Below are 14,630 nucleotides of genomic sequence, written 5' to 3'. Positions count from 1 at the left end.
GTAATCTTTAGGTTTTGGGGGTATTTTGGTCATTTTTAGGTTTAAGGGGTATTTTGGTCATTTTTTGGATTTCAGGGGTATTTTGGAAATCTTTAGGTTTCGGGGGTATTTTTGTAATTTTTTGGGTGTCGGGGGTATTTTGGTCATTTTTTGGGTTCCAAGGGTAGTTTGGTCATTTTTTGGATTTTAGGGGTATTTTGGTAATTTTTAGGTTTCGGGAGGTACTTTGGTAATTTTTTGGTGTCAATGGTATTTTGGTCATTTTTTGGGTTTCAAGAGTATTTTGGTAATTTTTTGGGTTTCGGGGGTATTTTGGTAATTTTTAGGTTTCGGGGGGTATTTTGGTCATTTTGTAGGTTTTGGGGTTATTTTGGTAATTTTTAGGTTTTGGGGGTATTTTGGTCATTTTTTGGATTTTAAGGGTATTTTGGTAATTTTAAGGTTTTGGAGGTATTTTGATAATTTTCATGTTTGGGGGATATTTTGGTCATTTTGTAGGTTTTGGGGTTATATTGGTAATTTTTAGGTTTTGGGGGTATTTTGGTCATTTTCAAGTTTCGAGAATGTTTTGGTCATCTTTAGGTTTTGGGGGGTATTTTGGTCATTTTGTAGGTTTTGGGGTTATTTTGGTAATTTTTAGGTTTTGGGGGTGTTGGTCATTTTTTTAAGTTTAAGGGGTATTTTGGTCTTTTTATAGGTTTTAGGGGTATTTTGGTCATTTTTAGGTTTAAGTGTTATTTTGGTCATTTTTTAGGTTGATAGGGGTATTTTGGTAATTTTAGTGGTTTTGGGGCATTTCAGAGTTGGGTGATTTGTAGAAATGATAGTTGGATCATAATTGGGTCAATTGGGTACCCAATTAAAACCCAATAAACATTAATGTTAATTGGGTTTAGTTGAGTTAATACCCATTTAACCCAATTAATAATTTGGTGGGTTTGGGTCTAATTTAAGTGGGTAGGTTTGGGTAGGCAAATAGGTTTGGGTTGATTTTGCCACCCCTGTACATTAAACCCATTTATCCATTTATTGCTCATTTAACTAATTACTTTTAACCCAAATCCAACCTAACACAATTACTATGGGTAAACCCCAATTCACACAATTATCCAATAATCAAAAGTACTCTTATAATTTTCTAAAATTACCAAAATATCCACTAAACCTAAAAACAGGCCAAATATGCTCAAAGACCACTAAAATTGACAAAAATATTCTCGAAACCTAAAAGATTACCAAAATATCCTCGAAGCTTAAAAATTGACCAAAATATCCCCATAAACTTAAAAAATGACCGAAATACCCCTACAACCTAATAAATATCCAAAATATCCCCTAAACCTAAAAAATGGTCAAAATACCCCTAAAACCTAAAAAATTGACCAAAATACCCCCCGAAACCTAACAAATGTCCAAAATTCAAAACCTAAAACATGACCAAAAAATACCCCTCAAAACCTAAAAATTAACCAAAACACCACCTTAAACTTGAAAAGACTGAAATACCCCTGAAACCTAAAAATTGACCAAAATACCCCCCCGAAACCTATAAAATAACCAAAATATTCTTGAAACCTAAAAAATAACCGAATGCCCTTGAAAACTAAAAATTGACCAAAATACCCCTTAAAACTAAAAATGGCCAAAATAACCCCGAAACCTATAAAATGACCAAATACCCCTGAAACTTTAAAATTACAAAAATACCCCTTGAACTTATAAAATGATAAAAATACACCATAAATCTAAAAAATGACCGAAATACATCCAAAATTTAAAAAATGACCAAAATATCCCGAAATCTAAAAATTGATTAAAATACCCCGAAACCTAAAAAATTATCGAAATACCCCCAAAACCAAAAAATGACTGAAATATCCCCGAAACCTAAAAAATGACTAAAATACCTCCAAAACCTAGAAAATTACCAAAATAGCCCCAAAATCTAAAAATTAATGAAACACCCCTAAAACCTAAAAGATTACCAACATTCTCTCAAAACCTACAAAATGACTGAAATATTCTTTGAACTTTTAATTTGGCAAAAATACCCTCGAAACATCCAAAATACCTCAAACTTATATTTTGGTAATTTTAGAGGCTTTGTGTGTATTTTGTTCATCTTCTAGGTTTAGTGGCAATTTGGTCATTTTAGATATTTTAAGGAGTATTTTGGTTGTTCCAGAGGTTTAGAGTTATTTTAGTCATTTTAGAGGTTTTAGGGTATTTTTGTTACTTTTAAAGGTTTCAGGTTATTTGTGGTCATTTTAGAGGTTTTGGGTGTATTTCAGACATTTTAAAGGTTTAGGGGTATTTTGATCATTTTATAGGTTTGAGGGTATTTTGGTCATTCTTTAGGTTTTGAGATATTTCGGTCTTTTTTAGATTTCAGGGTATTTCAATCATTTTAGGGGCTATTTTGGTTATTTTATAGGTTTAGGGGCTATTTTGGTCATTTTATAGGTTTAAGGGTATTTCAGTCATTTTTAAGGTTTTGGGGACAGTTACCCAAATCTCAATCATTTTCATGTAGATGATAAGTTCCCTTTGCCAAACAAGAGTGCTCTCTTCTAGCATCTTTCAAATGCATAAGTATTCTCAAAATTGAATCTTAAAAGTAGGATTTTGGCAATTAGGAATCCATCCAGAAGAAAGGTACAAGACAATTTTGCATTCCAGATCACCATTACAATGGACAGTCATGCCTTTTGGCCTCAAAAATGCCCCATCCCAATTTCAGAAAGCAATGGTAACGCTGTTCCAACCATTCTTGGCCAATGCATTAATCTATGTGAATAATATCCTCCTATTCTCAAAAGATGCAGAGTCCCATGAAAGGTTGCTCATTGAATTCTATAATTTAGTGAAATCTCAAAGAATAATGCTTTCAGAAAATAAAATGGTCATTGGACAATCTTCTATAGATTTCTTAGGAGTAAGCATTTTAGATGGAAAATATACTTTGCAGCCTCACATAGCTATCTCTCTTAACGAATTTCCAGATAAGCTCACAAGTGCCAAACAGATACAACAGTTTCTTGGAATTGTTAATTACATGTCTGACTTCATCCCAAAGATTTCCAAATACGGGAACTGTTTAGCTCAACTTCTAAAGAAAAACTCTCTAGAGTGGAATTTTGTTCACACAGAAGCAATCCAACAATTGAAAAGATTAGCAAAAAAGCTTCCCCCACTACAGATTCCAGGACCAGGCAAACAAATTTTGCAAACAAATGCAAGTGACGAGTATTGGGCACCAGCTCTTTATGAAGAAATTGATGGAAAAAGAAACATTTGTGGATATAAAAGTGGTGCATTCAAGCCTTCAGAACTTCAATACCATTCCACTTTTAAGGAGATCCTTGTAGTAAAACATGGAATTGAAAATTTCCAATTTCATCTCCTTAGGCATCATTTTTTAGTAGAAATGGACATGTCCTCTTTCCCAAAAATGCTTCAGTTCAAAAGAAAAATGCTTCCACATTCTCAGTTACTCAGATGGTCAAATTGGTTTTCACAATGATCTTTTCAAGTAAAGCACATTAAAGGAAAAGATAACATAATCATTGATTATCTCTCTAGAAAGCCTCTAGCTATTAATACCACAATTGTTCCTCCACCCCTGTGTGTATATCCTATTACAAATCCATCCTCATCCTCAGGCTCTTCCTCTGCACCCCCTGATGATATTCTTAACATGATAGAAAACCTTCCTCTAGAAATAAAAGACCAAATAAAGATCTTAACCCTGGAAGCCAAATCCAAAAAAAATCATTAGAGCCCTTCATAATTACCTTACAGAACACCACAACCACTTTCTTGCCATTTATCCTGACTTGGACCATCCATGGAAAATCCTTTTGCTCTTTGGATAACCAACTGGACGGTCATACATTATCTTTATATGTGGTATTTACTCAATAAGGATTACTTGTGTCTTCATTTTGAACCAAAATTTTGCAAATTTATTTTCTCTCATGAAAATAGATATTTTAAAAAATTATGGTTTGAAATTTTGAAAAATGATGCTCATGTTGGAGATTGGAAAAAGTATCCCGTCATAGAACATCCAAGATTTGGTCACAAAATTACTACAGGATGTATAATTGCTAAGCTCAATTCAAAAAAGGACATCCAAGCAGATGGTATCTTTCACCCATCAGAAACGCATTAGGTCACTAACCCAGATGACACTCTCTATTTACACATGGACACCTCTTAGGTATCCTATCACCATGCTCTTACAAAAGTAGAATCCCTTAATAAGGGAATCTTACTGAAACAGGATCAAGCACCCCAAAAGATGTCAAACAATAGTGGCCACATAAAGACATTTGGCAAATGCCCAAACCTTTTTTTGGATTTGATGACTCTTATTATGATAACCATGACCCAGATGTTAATGATGACGTTGACGAAGAATGGGACTAAATAGCTCCAAGACTTAAAAAAAAAAAAAGTCCTAGAAATGTTCTAAGGCATCTTAGCCTTATCCATGGTTGTCAGAACACTTATTGCCCATGCAGAAGCTTATCCAGAAGTAGCTAGCCAGGCCCTTACTTCCATCAACACATGTCAATCACAAGCCAAACCCTTACTATCTTGTGTAAAGCAGATTGTAAATTGTAAATTGTATCTGAATTTGGTTTAAGTTAAGTTGTCTATAAATAAGCTCTTTGTATCTTTGTAATGGCAAGAAATAACCTCCCTCAGAAGTCTTTATGACCTATGTAAAAAGTTTGTCGAATTTAAAAATATCAGTTAGTTAGTTGTATCTAGTTTAGTATTTCGGTCATCTTTTAAGTTTAGGGGATATTTTGGTCATTTTTTATGTTTTGAGGGATATTTATGTCATTTTCTAGGTTTATGGGGGCATTTTGGTAATTTTAGAGTTTTCTTGGGTATTTTGGTTTTTTTAGTGAATTTGGGGTATTTTAGAGTTGGGTGATTTGTAGAAATAATACTTCAGTATAATGGGGTACCCAGTTAAAACCTAATTAACATTAATGTTAATTGAGTTTAATTAGCTTAATACCCATTTAACCCAATTAATAATTGGGTGGGTTTGGATGCACAAATAGATTTGGGTTGATTTTGCCACCCTTTTTACCACATCATTTTATAATATACCTTACATCAAACATTCTATTTTCAACATTACAACACAATAAAATAATATAAAATAAAATAAAAAAATTTCTCTAAACCCAAAACCTCTCTCTCTTTTCTCTCTACTCTAAACCAAAATGGTCCAGAAACCAATCAGCAAAGCCACCATGACCACAACCCAAAACAATGGTGACCACCAACCATAACCACTAGCAAAACACCACCACAACTACAAACCCAAATACAAGACGCCACCAAAATCAACCCAACCCCAAGCTACAAACATAAACCCACAAGTTGCAATGCAACCCACCACCCTTGGCTAGCTAGGCCCAACCCAAAGCCACCACTGCCCACCACCAAGTTAGAGAAAAGTGAGAGAGGAGAGAGATCAAAATCCACCACTAGATCAAAACCTAAATCTGCCCATCACTATCCCTCGCACAACAACCAAAAAAAAACCCACCGTCACTGAAGAAGAGGAAAGTCTTATGACATGGGTCAGTGTGTGGGTCCCAGTTTTTTTAGATTTTTTGGTTGAAAACATAACTGAGTGATATGTGCCAAACGGGTGGGTTTGGGAAATTGGGATGTTTTAAGTGATGAGTGATAAGTGACGAAAATTGAGTGAGGAGTGATGAGTGATGAAAAAAAAAAAAAAAAAAAAACCAAACAACCCCTTAGCCTCCCTAGACAATAATGGCAAGATTGGTGGCTCAAAGAGGTTTTGGTAAATTTATGTCAATACCGTTCTAAATCTGGAATGGTATTATTCATCCGTGCTACAATTTTTAGCATTTAAAACATTTAATGTGGGAGGCTTTTTGGTATTTGGCACACATGATGTCAATGCCAATTGGTTTGACAATGCTATGGTATTATCATGAGTAAATTATGATCCTCATTTTGTCATTAATAAAGGTAGTAGTTTGTGGAAAAATTATCACAAACATGGACCGCATTCATAAGCAGATCTGTATTTATACACAAAATTATATTACATTCAAATAGTCATCATATTTCTTTCTCAAAAAAAATAGTCATCTTTACTCAAAAAAAAAAAAAAAAGTCATCATATTTGAGAAAGCTATTACAAATCCTTGCACCTCTCATAAACACCGAACACTTAACTATTATTACATAATGCTTACACCATTAATTTTGAACACTTCATTCTAAAAATAAAATAAAAAAACCATTATAAACAGGATTTTTTTTTTTTTTTTTTTTTTTTTTGGAGTAAAATAGGCTAGTAAACTGTGGACATTTGAACATAGAACCATCAGATAGAGTCCACTGAAGTATTTTTTATCATCTGTTTTTTGCAACTCCATTTCTTTTGGAGTACACTGAAGCCTTACGTTTCCAACTATAAAAGTCAAGGTTACACCGTGTCAGTATGGCGTAAGGAGGACATGTCATGGAGCAAATAAAAAACCAATTTTTTTTTTTAATAATTGAGTTGGATCAAACCATCGTGACCAATTCATATATATTCCCTTTTCAATAAATCCTAGCCGAGAAATGAAATGGAGAGGAATAGAGGATCCCTTGAAGGTTTTTGACAAAATGCCGGGATACACTGGATTGTTATCTTCTTTAATACTGTAATGTCTGCTTTTTATATACTGTCACGGAACCACAAATGATTGCTCACTTAATTACTTTGTGACAGCTTGGATTTGGAACACTAAACTGCCAAACCTCCAAAGTCAACGAAATAACTTCCGATCTTTTTCTGAATCTTAGAAGCATCGGGTGCAAAAGCTCAAGCTCATCTCTTCTTTGTTCAACTATTTGCTTTTGCTTTTGCTTTCACTTCCTGCTTCCCTTCTTTCTCGAATTTGTGCCACATGGCTGTACTTATGGTGGGCGGAGCAATTCGGGTGCTGCTGGACTATGTGGATTCTAAAGAAATCAATGACTTCTTTCTGTTGCACGATTATAGGTTTCTGGAGGAGTTGAAGATACCGTTGCAGTTTGCTGCTAAGGTGATCAATAATGCTGAGGAGCGGCGGGACAAGGAAACACAAGTTCAACATTGGCTCAACGATCTTGAAGAAGCTGTCTATTTTACACAGGATTTCATGGTTGATGTATGCAATTTGCTGGACAGTTGGGGTGGTGGAAGTAGAGCAGATAAGTCCAAAGAGCATGAAAGAAGAATGATAGAGCAGTTCAAGGAAAGGATGGAGATCATCCTTAAGAGGATGGAGTTCATCCGTGAATCTGGAGAATTCATTGAAGCATTTGATTTTCGAAGACTACCTCCATTTGATTTTTTTGATGGCTACGAATCTGAAGTTGTATACGGTAGAGAGTTTGACAAAAGAAAAATAATTTATCACTTGTTGTCAGACAATGCAAGTCGCAAACAGTTGTCTGTAACTTGGATTGTGGGCATGCCTGGGATAGGCAAGACCACACTTGGTGGGCTGGTTTACCACGATCACGAAGTAAGTCAACATTTTGAATTTAAGGCCTGGCTTTGCTTTTCTGAAGGCTTTGACATATCCTGGGCGAAACGAGCAATTATTGAGTCAGTAACTTCACGGCCTAGTGTTACTGTGGAACGATTGTCTTTTGGAAATATATTGAAGAAGTACCTTAGGGGGAGGAGATTTCTAATTATTCTAGATGATGTGTGCGTGGACAATAAGATTGATCAGAACTGGGACATCTTTCTATCTGATTTTGAAGATGTCGCAAGCCAGATTTGTTTGATTGTAACCACAGGCAGTTTTGGCTTTGCAGCACAAAAAAGCATTAATGATTTTTATGTGAATATGAATCCATTATCAGAAGAAGATGGTTGGCCTATGTTAGCAGAATTTGCTCTTAAATACCAAAATGATGATTCATATTTAGAACTAGAAGCTATTGGCAGAAAAAATTTTGCTGCAGTGTAATGGTTTACCATTAGAAGTAAGAACACTTGCAGCTCTCTTGCGCTGTAAGCCACAAGTTGAGGAGTGGAAAGATGTACTGGAGCGCCTGGAGTGTTACAATACAAAGTTATTGTTAAAATTGAGCTATGATAATCTTCCTGCACATCTAAAGGCTTTCTTTGCATATTGTTCAATATTTCCTCAGGGTTATGAATTTGAGAAAGAGAAGTTAGTCCTCTTATGGATGGCAGAAGGTCTTCTTCAGCAGCAAGGAGGAAATCGAACAATGGAAGAGATTGGTGACAGGTACTTTAATGAATTAGTGTCTAGACAATTTTTTCAACTATCAGGTGGCAATAAATCACGTTATGTGATGCATAATCTTTTAAATAAGCTGGATGTTTCAATGATGAAGGAAATTTGCTTAAGATGGAAGGATGATCATTTAGGTATCTCCAAAAGGATATGGTATTTGTCACTTGTAGGAGGTGTACATGATAACCCAGTGATATTTGAGAGTTACGCCAATTGTTTAACAACCTTTTTGACCCTAGATTACTAAGGCTGTCACTTAAGAGAAAATGAACTAGTGCGTTTGTTCAAAATGCGCCTCTTATGAGTGCTTTCTTTATCTCATTCTTATATCACTAAGTTGCCCAATTCAATCTGTAATTTGGAACATTTACGTTACATAAATCTCTCTCACACTACAATCAAGAAGTTACTTGAGTCAGTTTGTGCTCTCCGCAATTTACAAACAATTACACTGTCAAATTGTGAGTTTCTTACTATGTTGCCAGAGGAAATGTGGAAGCTTCTTAATTTGTGTCATCTTGATATTAGTGGAACTGCCTTAAGTGAGATGCCAAAAAAATTGAGCATGCTAAAAGATCTCCAAACACTGTCTTGCTTGTTGTGGGCAAAAAAACCAACTCCACAATTAAAGAGTTAGGGGGGCTTCAGCATCTTCATGGAACACTTCAACTTTTGGAGTTACAAAATGTGGTCCCTTCGGAAGATGCAGCTAAGGCTGGCTTGAAAGAAAAAACATACCTTGATGGGCTACTGTTGAAGTGGGGTGACGATACCATTGATAGGAAAAATCATAAAGATGTACTTGAAAAGCTGGAGCCTCAAACAAATTTGAAGAGGCTCAATATCAGTTTCTACTGTGATGTGAAATTTCCAGATTGGTTGGGGGATTTTTCATTCTCTCACATGGTGTCCCTACGTCTTAGAAATTGCATGAATTGCTTACTCTTGCCACCAGTCGGGCAGCTGCCATCTCTTAGAGTCCTCGTTGTTGAATGGATGACTGCAGTGAAGAGGTTGGGTCCTGAATTCTATGGAATGGATAAACCATTTCAGTCTTTGGTGCTTGTGAATACACTTATGGCAGAGGAATCATTGCAGAAAAGGCTTCTAGATTATCATGATAAGATTCTATTTGTAAGTGACAAAACAGGTTCTGCAGAATCCTCATTGTCCAAGAGTCAATATGCTGCAGCTGCGAATGCTCATTGCCTATGACTCAAGGTGTAGTTCAATCTTCATTTGACATGACTCTAGGGGCCACACAATCCTCATTGGCCATAACTCAAGGTGCCGCAGTCGCAGTATGCTCATTGCCTGTGGCTCAAGGTGTTGCAGCAGCAGAATGCTCATTTTCCATGATTCAGAAAGTCAACAATGCATCACCAGAGATGTTGAAGAATAAGTTGCAGTCTCTTCTTTTGGTGGTCGATAATGCTGAGGAGAAGCAGTACAGGAGCAAAGTGGTTAAAGAGTGGCTTGACGAGCTGCGAGATGTTGTCTATGATAAAGAGGATCTCATAGATGAGATCCACACTGAAGGTTTCCAACACAGGTTGGATGAGATCCTTGATAGGGTAGAATCCCTTGCTAAGCGAAAAGATGAACTTGGTTTGAAAAAAAGAATAGAACACAACATGGAAAAATCTCTGAGAATGCCTGCAGCTTCTTTTGGAGACCACAACTCTAAAGTAATATTCGGTAGAGTCTGACAAATAAGAAATTATCGATCTCTTGCTTTCAAATGATGCAAATGGTAGAAAGTTGTCAGTGATTTCGCTACTGGCCAACGACGGCATGGGCAAGACCCCTCTTGCTCGACTCATTTACAAGGATCACAGAGTAACTGAACATTTTGACCTGAAGGCCTGGGCCTACGTTTCAGATCTTTCTGACACGTTCATGGTTACAAAAGCAGTTTTCAAGTCGTTCACTTTACAGTCTTGTGATCTCAAGGAACAAGATATGTCTCAACTTGAAGCTAATTTGTGCGAGAGACTTGAGGGAAAGAGATTTCTACTTGTTCTAAACATTGCGTCCCCTTTTATTTTTGGAGGATGGAAAGCCTTACAACCTCATTTTATAAAAGCTGCAAATGGAAGCTATGTTATTGTAACTACACGCAATGAACTCTCTGCATCATCAATTAAACCTCTTTGTGTTTATTACATTAAGCCATTATCAGATGAAGATAGTTGGTCGTTGTTTGTAAATTTTGCTTTTGGAGGCCAAAACCCAAGTTCATATCCAGAACTAGAAGATATTGGCAGACAAATTATGGAAAAGTGTTGTGGCTCTCCTTTAGCTTTAAGAACAGTTGGGTGTCTCTTGCGCTTGAAGCTGCAAGTTGAGGAGTGGGATGCTGTACTAGATCATTTGAAGCAAAATTTGGAGGATTTTAAAACTGCAATGAACAACACATTAACACTGAGCTACAGCACATTAAAACTGAGCTATGATCATCTTTCTGCACAAATAAAGTGATGTTTTGCATACTGTTCAATATTTCCCTCTGGTTATGAATTTGAGAAAAATAAGTTGGTCCTCTTATGGATGGCAGAAGGTCTTCTGCATGACCCCAGAGGAAACTCCAGAATGGAAGACGTTGGTGATGAGTACTTCCAAGAATTATTATCAAGGTCTTTTTTTCAGATATCAAGTGGCAATAAATCATGTTTTGTGATGCATGATCTTGTGAGTCACTTTGCTGTTGAAGTGTCTGGGAGATATTGCTGCAGATTGGAGGATCTTGGTCCTTCTGTCTCTGAAAGGACCCGGTATTTGTCGCTGTTAAGTGTCAAATATAGTTTCCCGGTGATCCTTAGAGCCATTAATACAGCCAAGCTTTTAAGGACCTTTTTGCTATTAGATCATGGATCATATCATTTAGGTAGCAATAAATTGCTGAGTAGTTTGTCCAAAATACAATTCTTACAAGTGCTTTCTTTATCTCATTATCCCATCACTGAGCTACCTGATTCAATCAGCAATTTCAAATATTTATGGTACATAGATCTCTCTCACACTGCAATCCAGGAATCAGTATGTGATCTCTACAGTTTACAAACATTGATATTGTCCTTTTGTCATTCTCTTACTGAATTGCCAGAAAACATTTGGAAACTCTTAAACCTGTGTCATCTTATTATTAGTGGAACAGATTTAAATGAGATGCCCAAAAAAATGAGCAGTCTAAAATATCTTCAAACACTATCTTACTTTGTTGTGGCCCAAAAAAGTGGCTCAACAGTTGAAGAGTAACACTAAGCATTTTAAAGTTGCAGAATGTGGTCTCAGCAGAAGATGCAGCCGGGGCTCTCTTGGTGGAGAAGACAGACCTAGATGAGCTAGTGTTAGAATGGGTTGATGATTCCATTGTTCCAAAAAAAGTTAGAGATGTGCTTTAACAGCTTGAGCCTCATACAAATTTGAAGAAGCTCAGCATTAAATTTTATTGTGGTACAAGATTTCCACATTGGCTTGGAAAATCTTCATTCTCCAACATGGTGTCCCTACCTCTTAGTGATTGCATGAATTGCGTAGCCTTGCCACCACTCTAGCAGCTGCCGTCTCTTAAAGTCCTCATTATAGAATCTATGGATACTGTAACGAGGGTGGGTCCTGAATTCTGTGGAATGGATAAGCCATTTCAGTCTTTGGAGACTCTAACATTTGAGGAGATGTCAGAGTGGGAAGAATGGGTTTCATCTGAAGTTGAAGGTGGAGAATTCCCTTGCCTGTGAGAGCTTTGTATACGGAGATGTCCCAAGATGAAGGGGAACTTACCCGAGCAACTTCCATCCATACTAAAAGTTGAGATTTTTTAATCTCAGGAGCTTGTGACTACACTTATGACAGAGGCATCATCACACAAAAGGCTTTTAGAATATCATGATAAGGTTCTGCTCATAAGTGAAGATAAAGTTGCCTCATTCATGGAGCAAATGACTGTCTTTAAATCGGAAGATGCCGCTGAATCCTCGTTACTTATGGTACAAGGTGCCACAGCATCCACTTTTGAGAGCATGAGAGTTTCAAAAGTATCAGAACTGATTAAATTGCCCAGCCGACTGCATAGCCTCAAAAACAAAATTGAAGGATGTGATGATCTGGAGTTAATACCTGAAGGAGTATGGGCGGCATCAATTCTCTCCAACATTTCTATATCATTAATTGTCGTTCTCTCAAGTCCTTTCCTGAAGACAATCCAGCCACTGACTTGAAAACCCTTTATATCCGTAACTGCAAGAAATTAGAATTTATCAAACCTGCAGAGAAGAGAGACTGGTATGCATTTCTTGAAAATTTGTGCATAGGGAATAGCTGTGATTCCTTGACATCCCTGTCATTGTACTTGTTCCCAAAGTTCAGGTGTCTTTCTATCTGGGATTGTGCAAATCTGGAACCACTTTCAAAGCCAGAGGGAATTCAAGAACATCTCACATCTCTTGAGGCATTGGAGATCAGAGATTGTCCTAGCCTGGTATATTTTCCAAAAGGAGGATTGCCTACCCCCAACCTGAAGTCCATTTGGTTATCCAATTGCAAGAATGTCAAGAACCTACCTGATCAGTTGCAGACCCTCAAAAATCTTCAGTCCATGTTTTTAAATAAATGTCCAGAACTAGAATCACATCCAGATTGTGGTTGGCCTTCCAACCTAAGTTTATTCTGTCACTTTTTGTGACAAACTCATGCTCGGGAAAGAATGGGGGATGCATGGGCTTGATTGTCTTAGTCATTTGGAGATTGAAGGTAAATGCGAAAACATGGAGTCATTTCCAAAGGAGAAGTTACTGCCCAGAAATCTCAATTCTCTTCGAATCAGTGGATTTATGAATCTCAAATATCTAGACAGCATGGGGCTTCAATACCTTTCCGCACTTAAAAGATTGGATATTAGCTGCTGCTACCAACTCCAGTCCTTGCCAGAAGATGGTCTTCCATTGTCCTTATCTTTTCTTTCCATCAAGGAGTGCTCTTTGCTGAAATCCAAACTCCGAAATAAGAAAGGAAAACATTGGTCCAAGATAGCTCATATCTCTTGCATTGAAATTGATGAGGAATTAATCTTGTGAGCAGGCTTTTTAGCAAGGTAACTTTTCTACACATAGATTAATGATAATTTGACCTGCTACATATCAATTTAATTTACTGTACACGTTGTGAAACAATTATTGAACTTACTAATAATCATTGCATAATCTAGGCAAATTTGAAGACTTGTTACGCCACCAGTAATTGCTTGAGTTTCTACTTGGGTTCTGCTGCAGTTATTGACGTTCACCTCCTATATGTTCTTGTTGAGTATTTTGTTATGTGACTTGAGGGTGTTTATTTGTGAAGTATTTTGTTATGTGACTTGAGGGTGTTTATTTGTGAAGTGTGAGAATGCAATTGTATGTAACGAGGTCTTTGATTTGTGAGTTAAGATTTTCATTACAACCAAAAAAACAAATGGTGGAAATTCAGAACTTGAGTTGTGTTTGATATCATATAAGGCGTTTTCTTTTTTTTTTCTTTTTTTGGAATAGGTTGATTTGAGTTTTTGTGGGTTTGAGAATGCCTTATAAGAGTTGGTTGAGTGCTTGTAAAGTTGTAATTTTTATTGTTAATAATGGAATTTAGTTGGTATTGTCCGTGGATGTAGGCTTATTATTAGCCGTACCACGTAAATTGGTTGTCTCATATAATTTATGTGGTGTTTTTCCGCTAATATCTAACACATTGGTAACACAGGTCACAGAAAATTGGAATTTGCATTGTTTTTCTGACAACATGCCCAATCATTTTAACTGCTATAATATCATTGTTACTGCAGCTGATAAGTTTAGTCTCTTATCTACATTTATAATGTGCTATTCTCAGTGTTCTTTAAATGAACACACCCCAGCTTATATTCCATGCCTACATTATTCAAGTTTGTTCTTACAGAAGTAGTGATACCTGTTGGGATTTAAGTGGAATAGGTTGATGATAGTGGAGAAAATGAATTGGAATTGAGTTGCTACAACAGAGCTCAAACAATTTAGAAGGAAAAAGCTTTTAGTTTATTTCTTGTAGATTTAGACAAATAGTTTTATTTACATCATTACATGTGCATGTTCACTAACACACCCTCAAACATTAGAGTTAATTGAATAGTTATTTCAAACTTCATTTATTGCTTTACCGACTTGAAGGTAACTGAAAATGCATTAATGAGACGCCTAAGTGATTTTGAAAATTAGATGGCTAAACTATGCTATACAGACATAAGATTGATGGCAAGAAAGGTTAAGAAATTTAAAATTTTCTTATTTATGAAAACCTTCTCCATTA

General features: G+C 36.3%; 2 protein-coding genes across 2 annotated transcripts; both read left to right on the top strand.

The window, feature by feature from the left end:
• The first annotated feature begins 6,962 nt into the window (after positions 1 to 6,962).
• On the top strand, positions 6,963 to 9,527 carry LOC126722623 (putative disease resistance RPP13-like protein 1). The gene is made up of 3 exons (XM_050425765.1): positions 6,963 to 8,012; positions 8,203 to 8,303; positions 8,888 to 9,527. Exons 1-3 carry the CDS (start codon positions 6,963 to 6,965, stop codon positions 9,525 to 9,527), a joined length of 1,791 nt encoding a protein of 596 aa, XP_050281722.1.
• A 579-nt stretch (positions 9,528 to 10,106) lies between these two features.
• Positions 10,107 to 10,793, top strand: LOC126722622 (putative disease resistance RPP13-like protein 1). The gene has a single exon (XM_050425764.1). It carries the CDS (start codon positions 10,107 to 10,109, stop codon positions 10,791 to 10,793), a length of 687 nt encoding a protein of 228 aa, XP_050281721.1.
• Positions 10,794 to 14,630: the final 3,837 nt, after the last annotated feature.

The sequence above is a fragment of the Quercus robur genome, chromosome 4 (assembly GCF_932294415.1).
Source record: "Quercus robur chromosome 4, dhQueRobu3.1, whole genome shotgun sequence".
Classification (NCBI taxonomy): Eukaryota; Viridiplantae; Streptophyta; class Magnoliopsida; order Fagales; family Fagaceae; genus Quercus; species Quercus robur.
The sequence above is the reverse complement of the archived record's forward strand: the minus strand, read 5'-3'. Positions and strand labels throughout refer to the sequence as shown.

Excerpts from the sequence above, each read along its gene's own strand:
- LOC126722623 (XM_050425765.1), top strand. The coding sequence starts at position 6,963 with ATGGCTGTACTTATGGTGGGCGGAGCAATTCGGGTGCTGCTGGACTAT. Across the intron at positions 8,013-8,202 it reads GCAGAAAAAATTTTGCTGCA|GGTTATGAATTTGAGAAAGA; the intron begins GTGTAATGGTTT and ends ATATTTCCTCAG. Across the intron at positions 8,304-8,887 it reads ATGGAAGAGATTGGTGACAG|ATCTCCAAACACTGTCTTGC; the intron begins GTACTTTAATGA and ends GCATGCTAAAAG.
- LOC126722622 (XM_050425764.1), top strand. The coding sequence starts at position 10,107 with ATGGGCAAGACCCCTCTTGCTCGACTCATTTACAAGGATCACAGAGTA.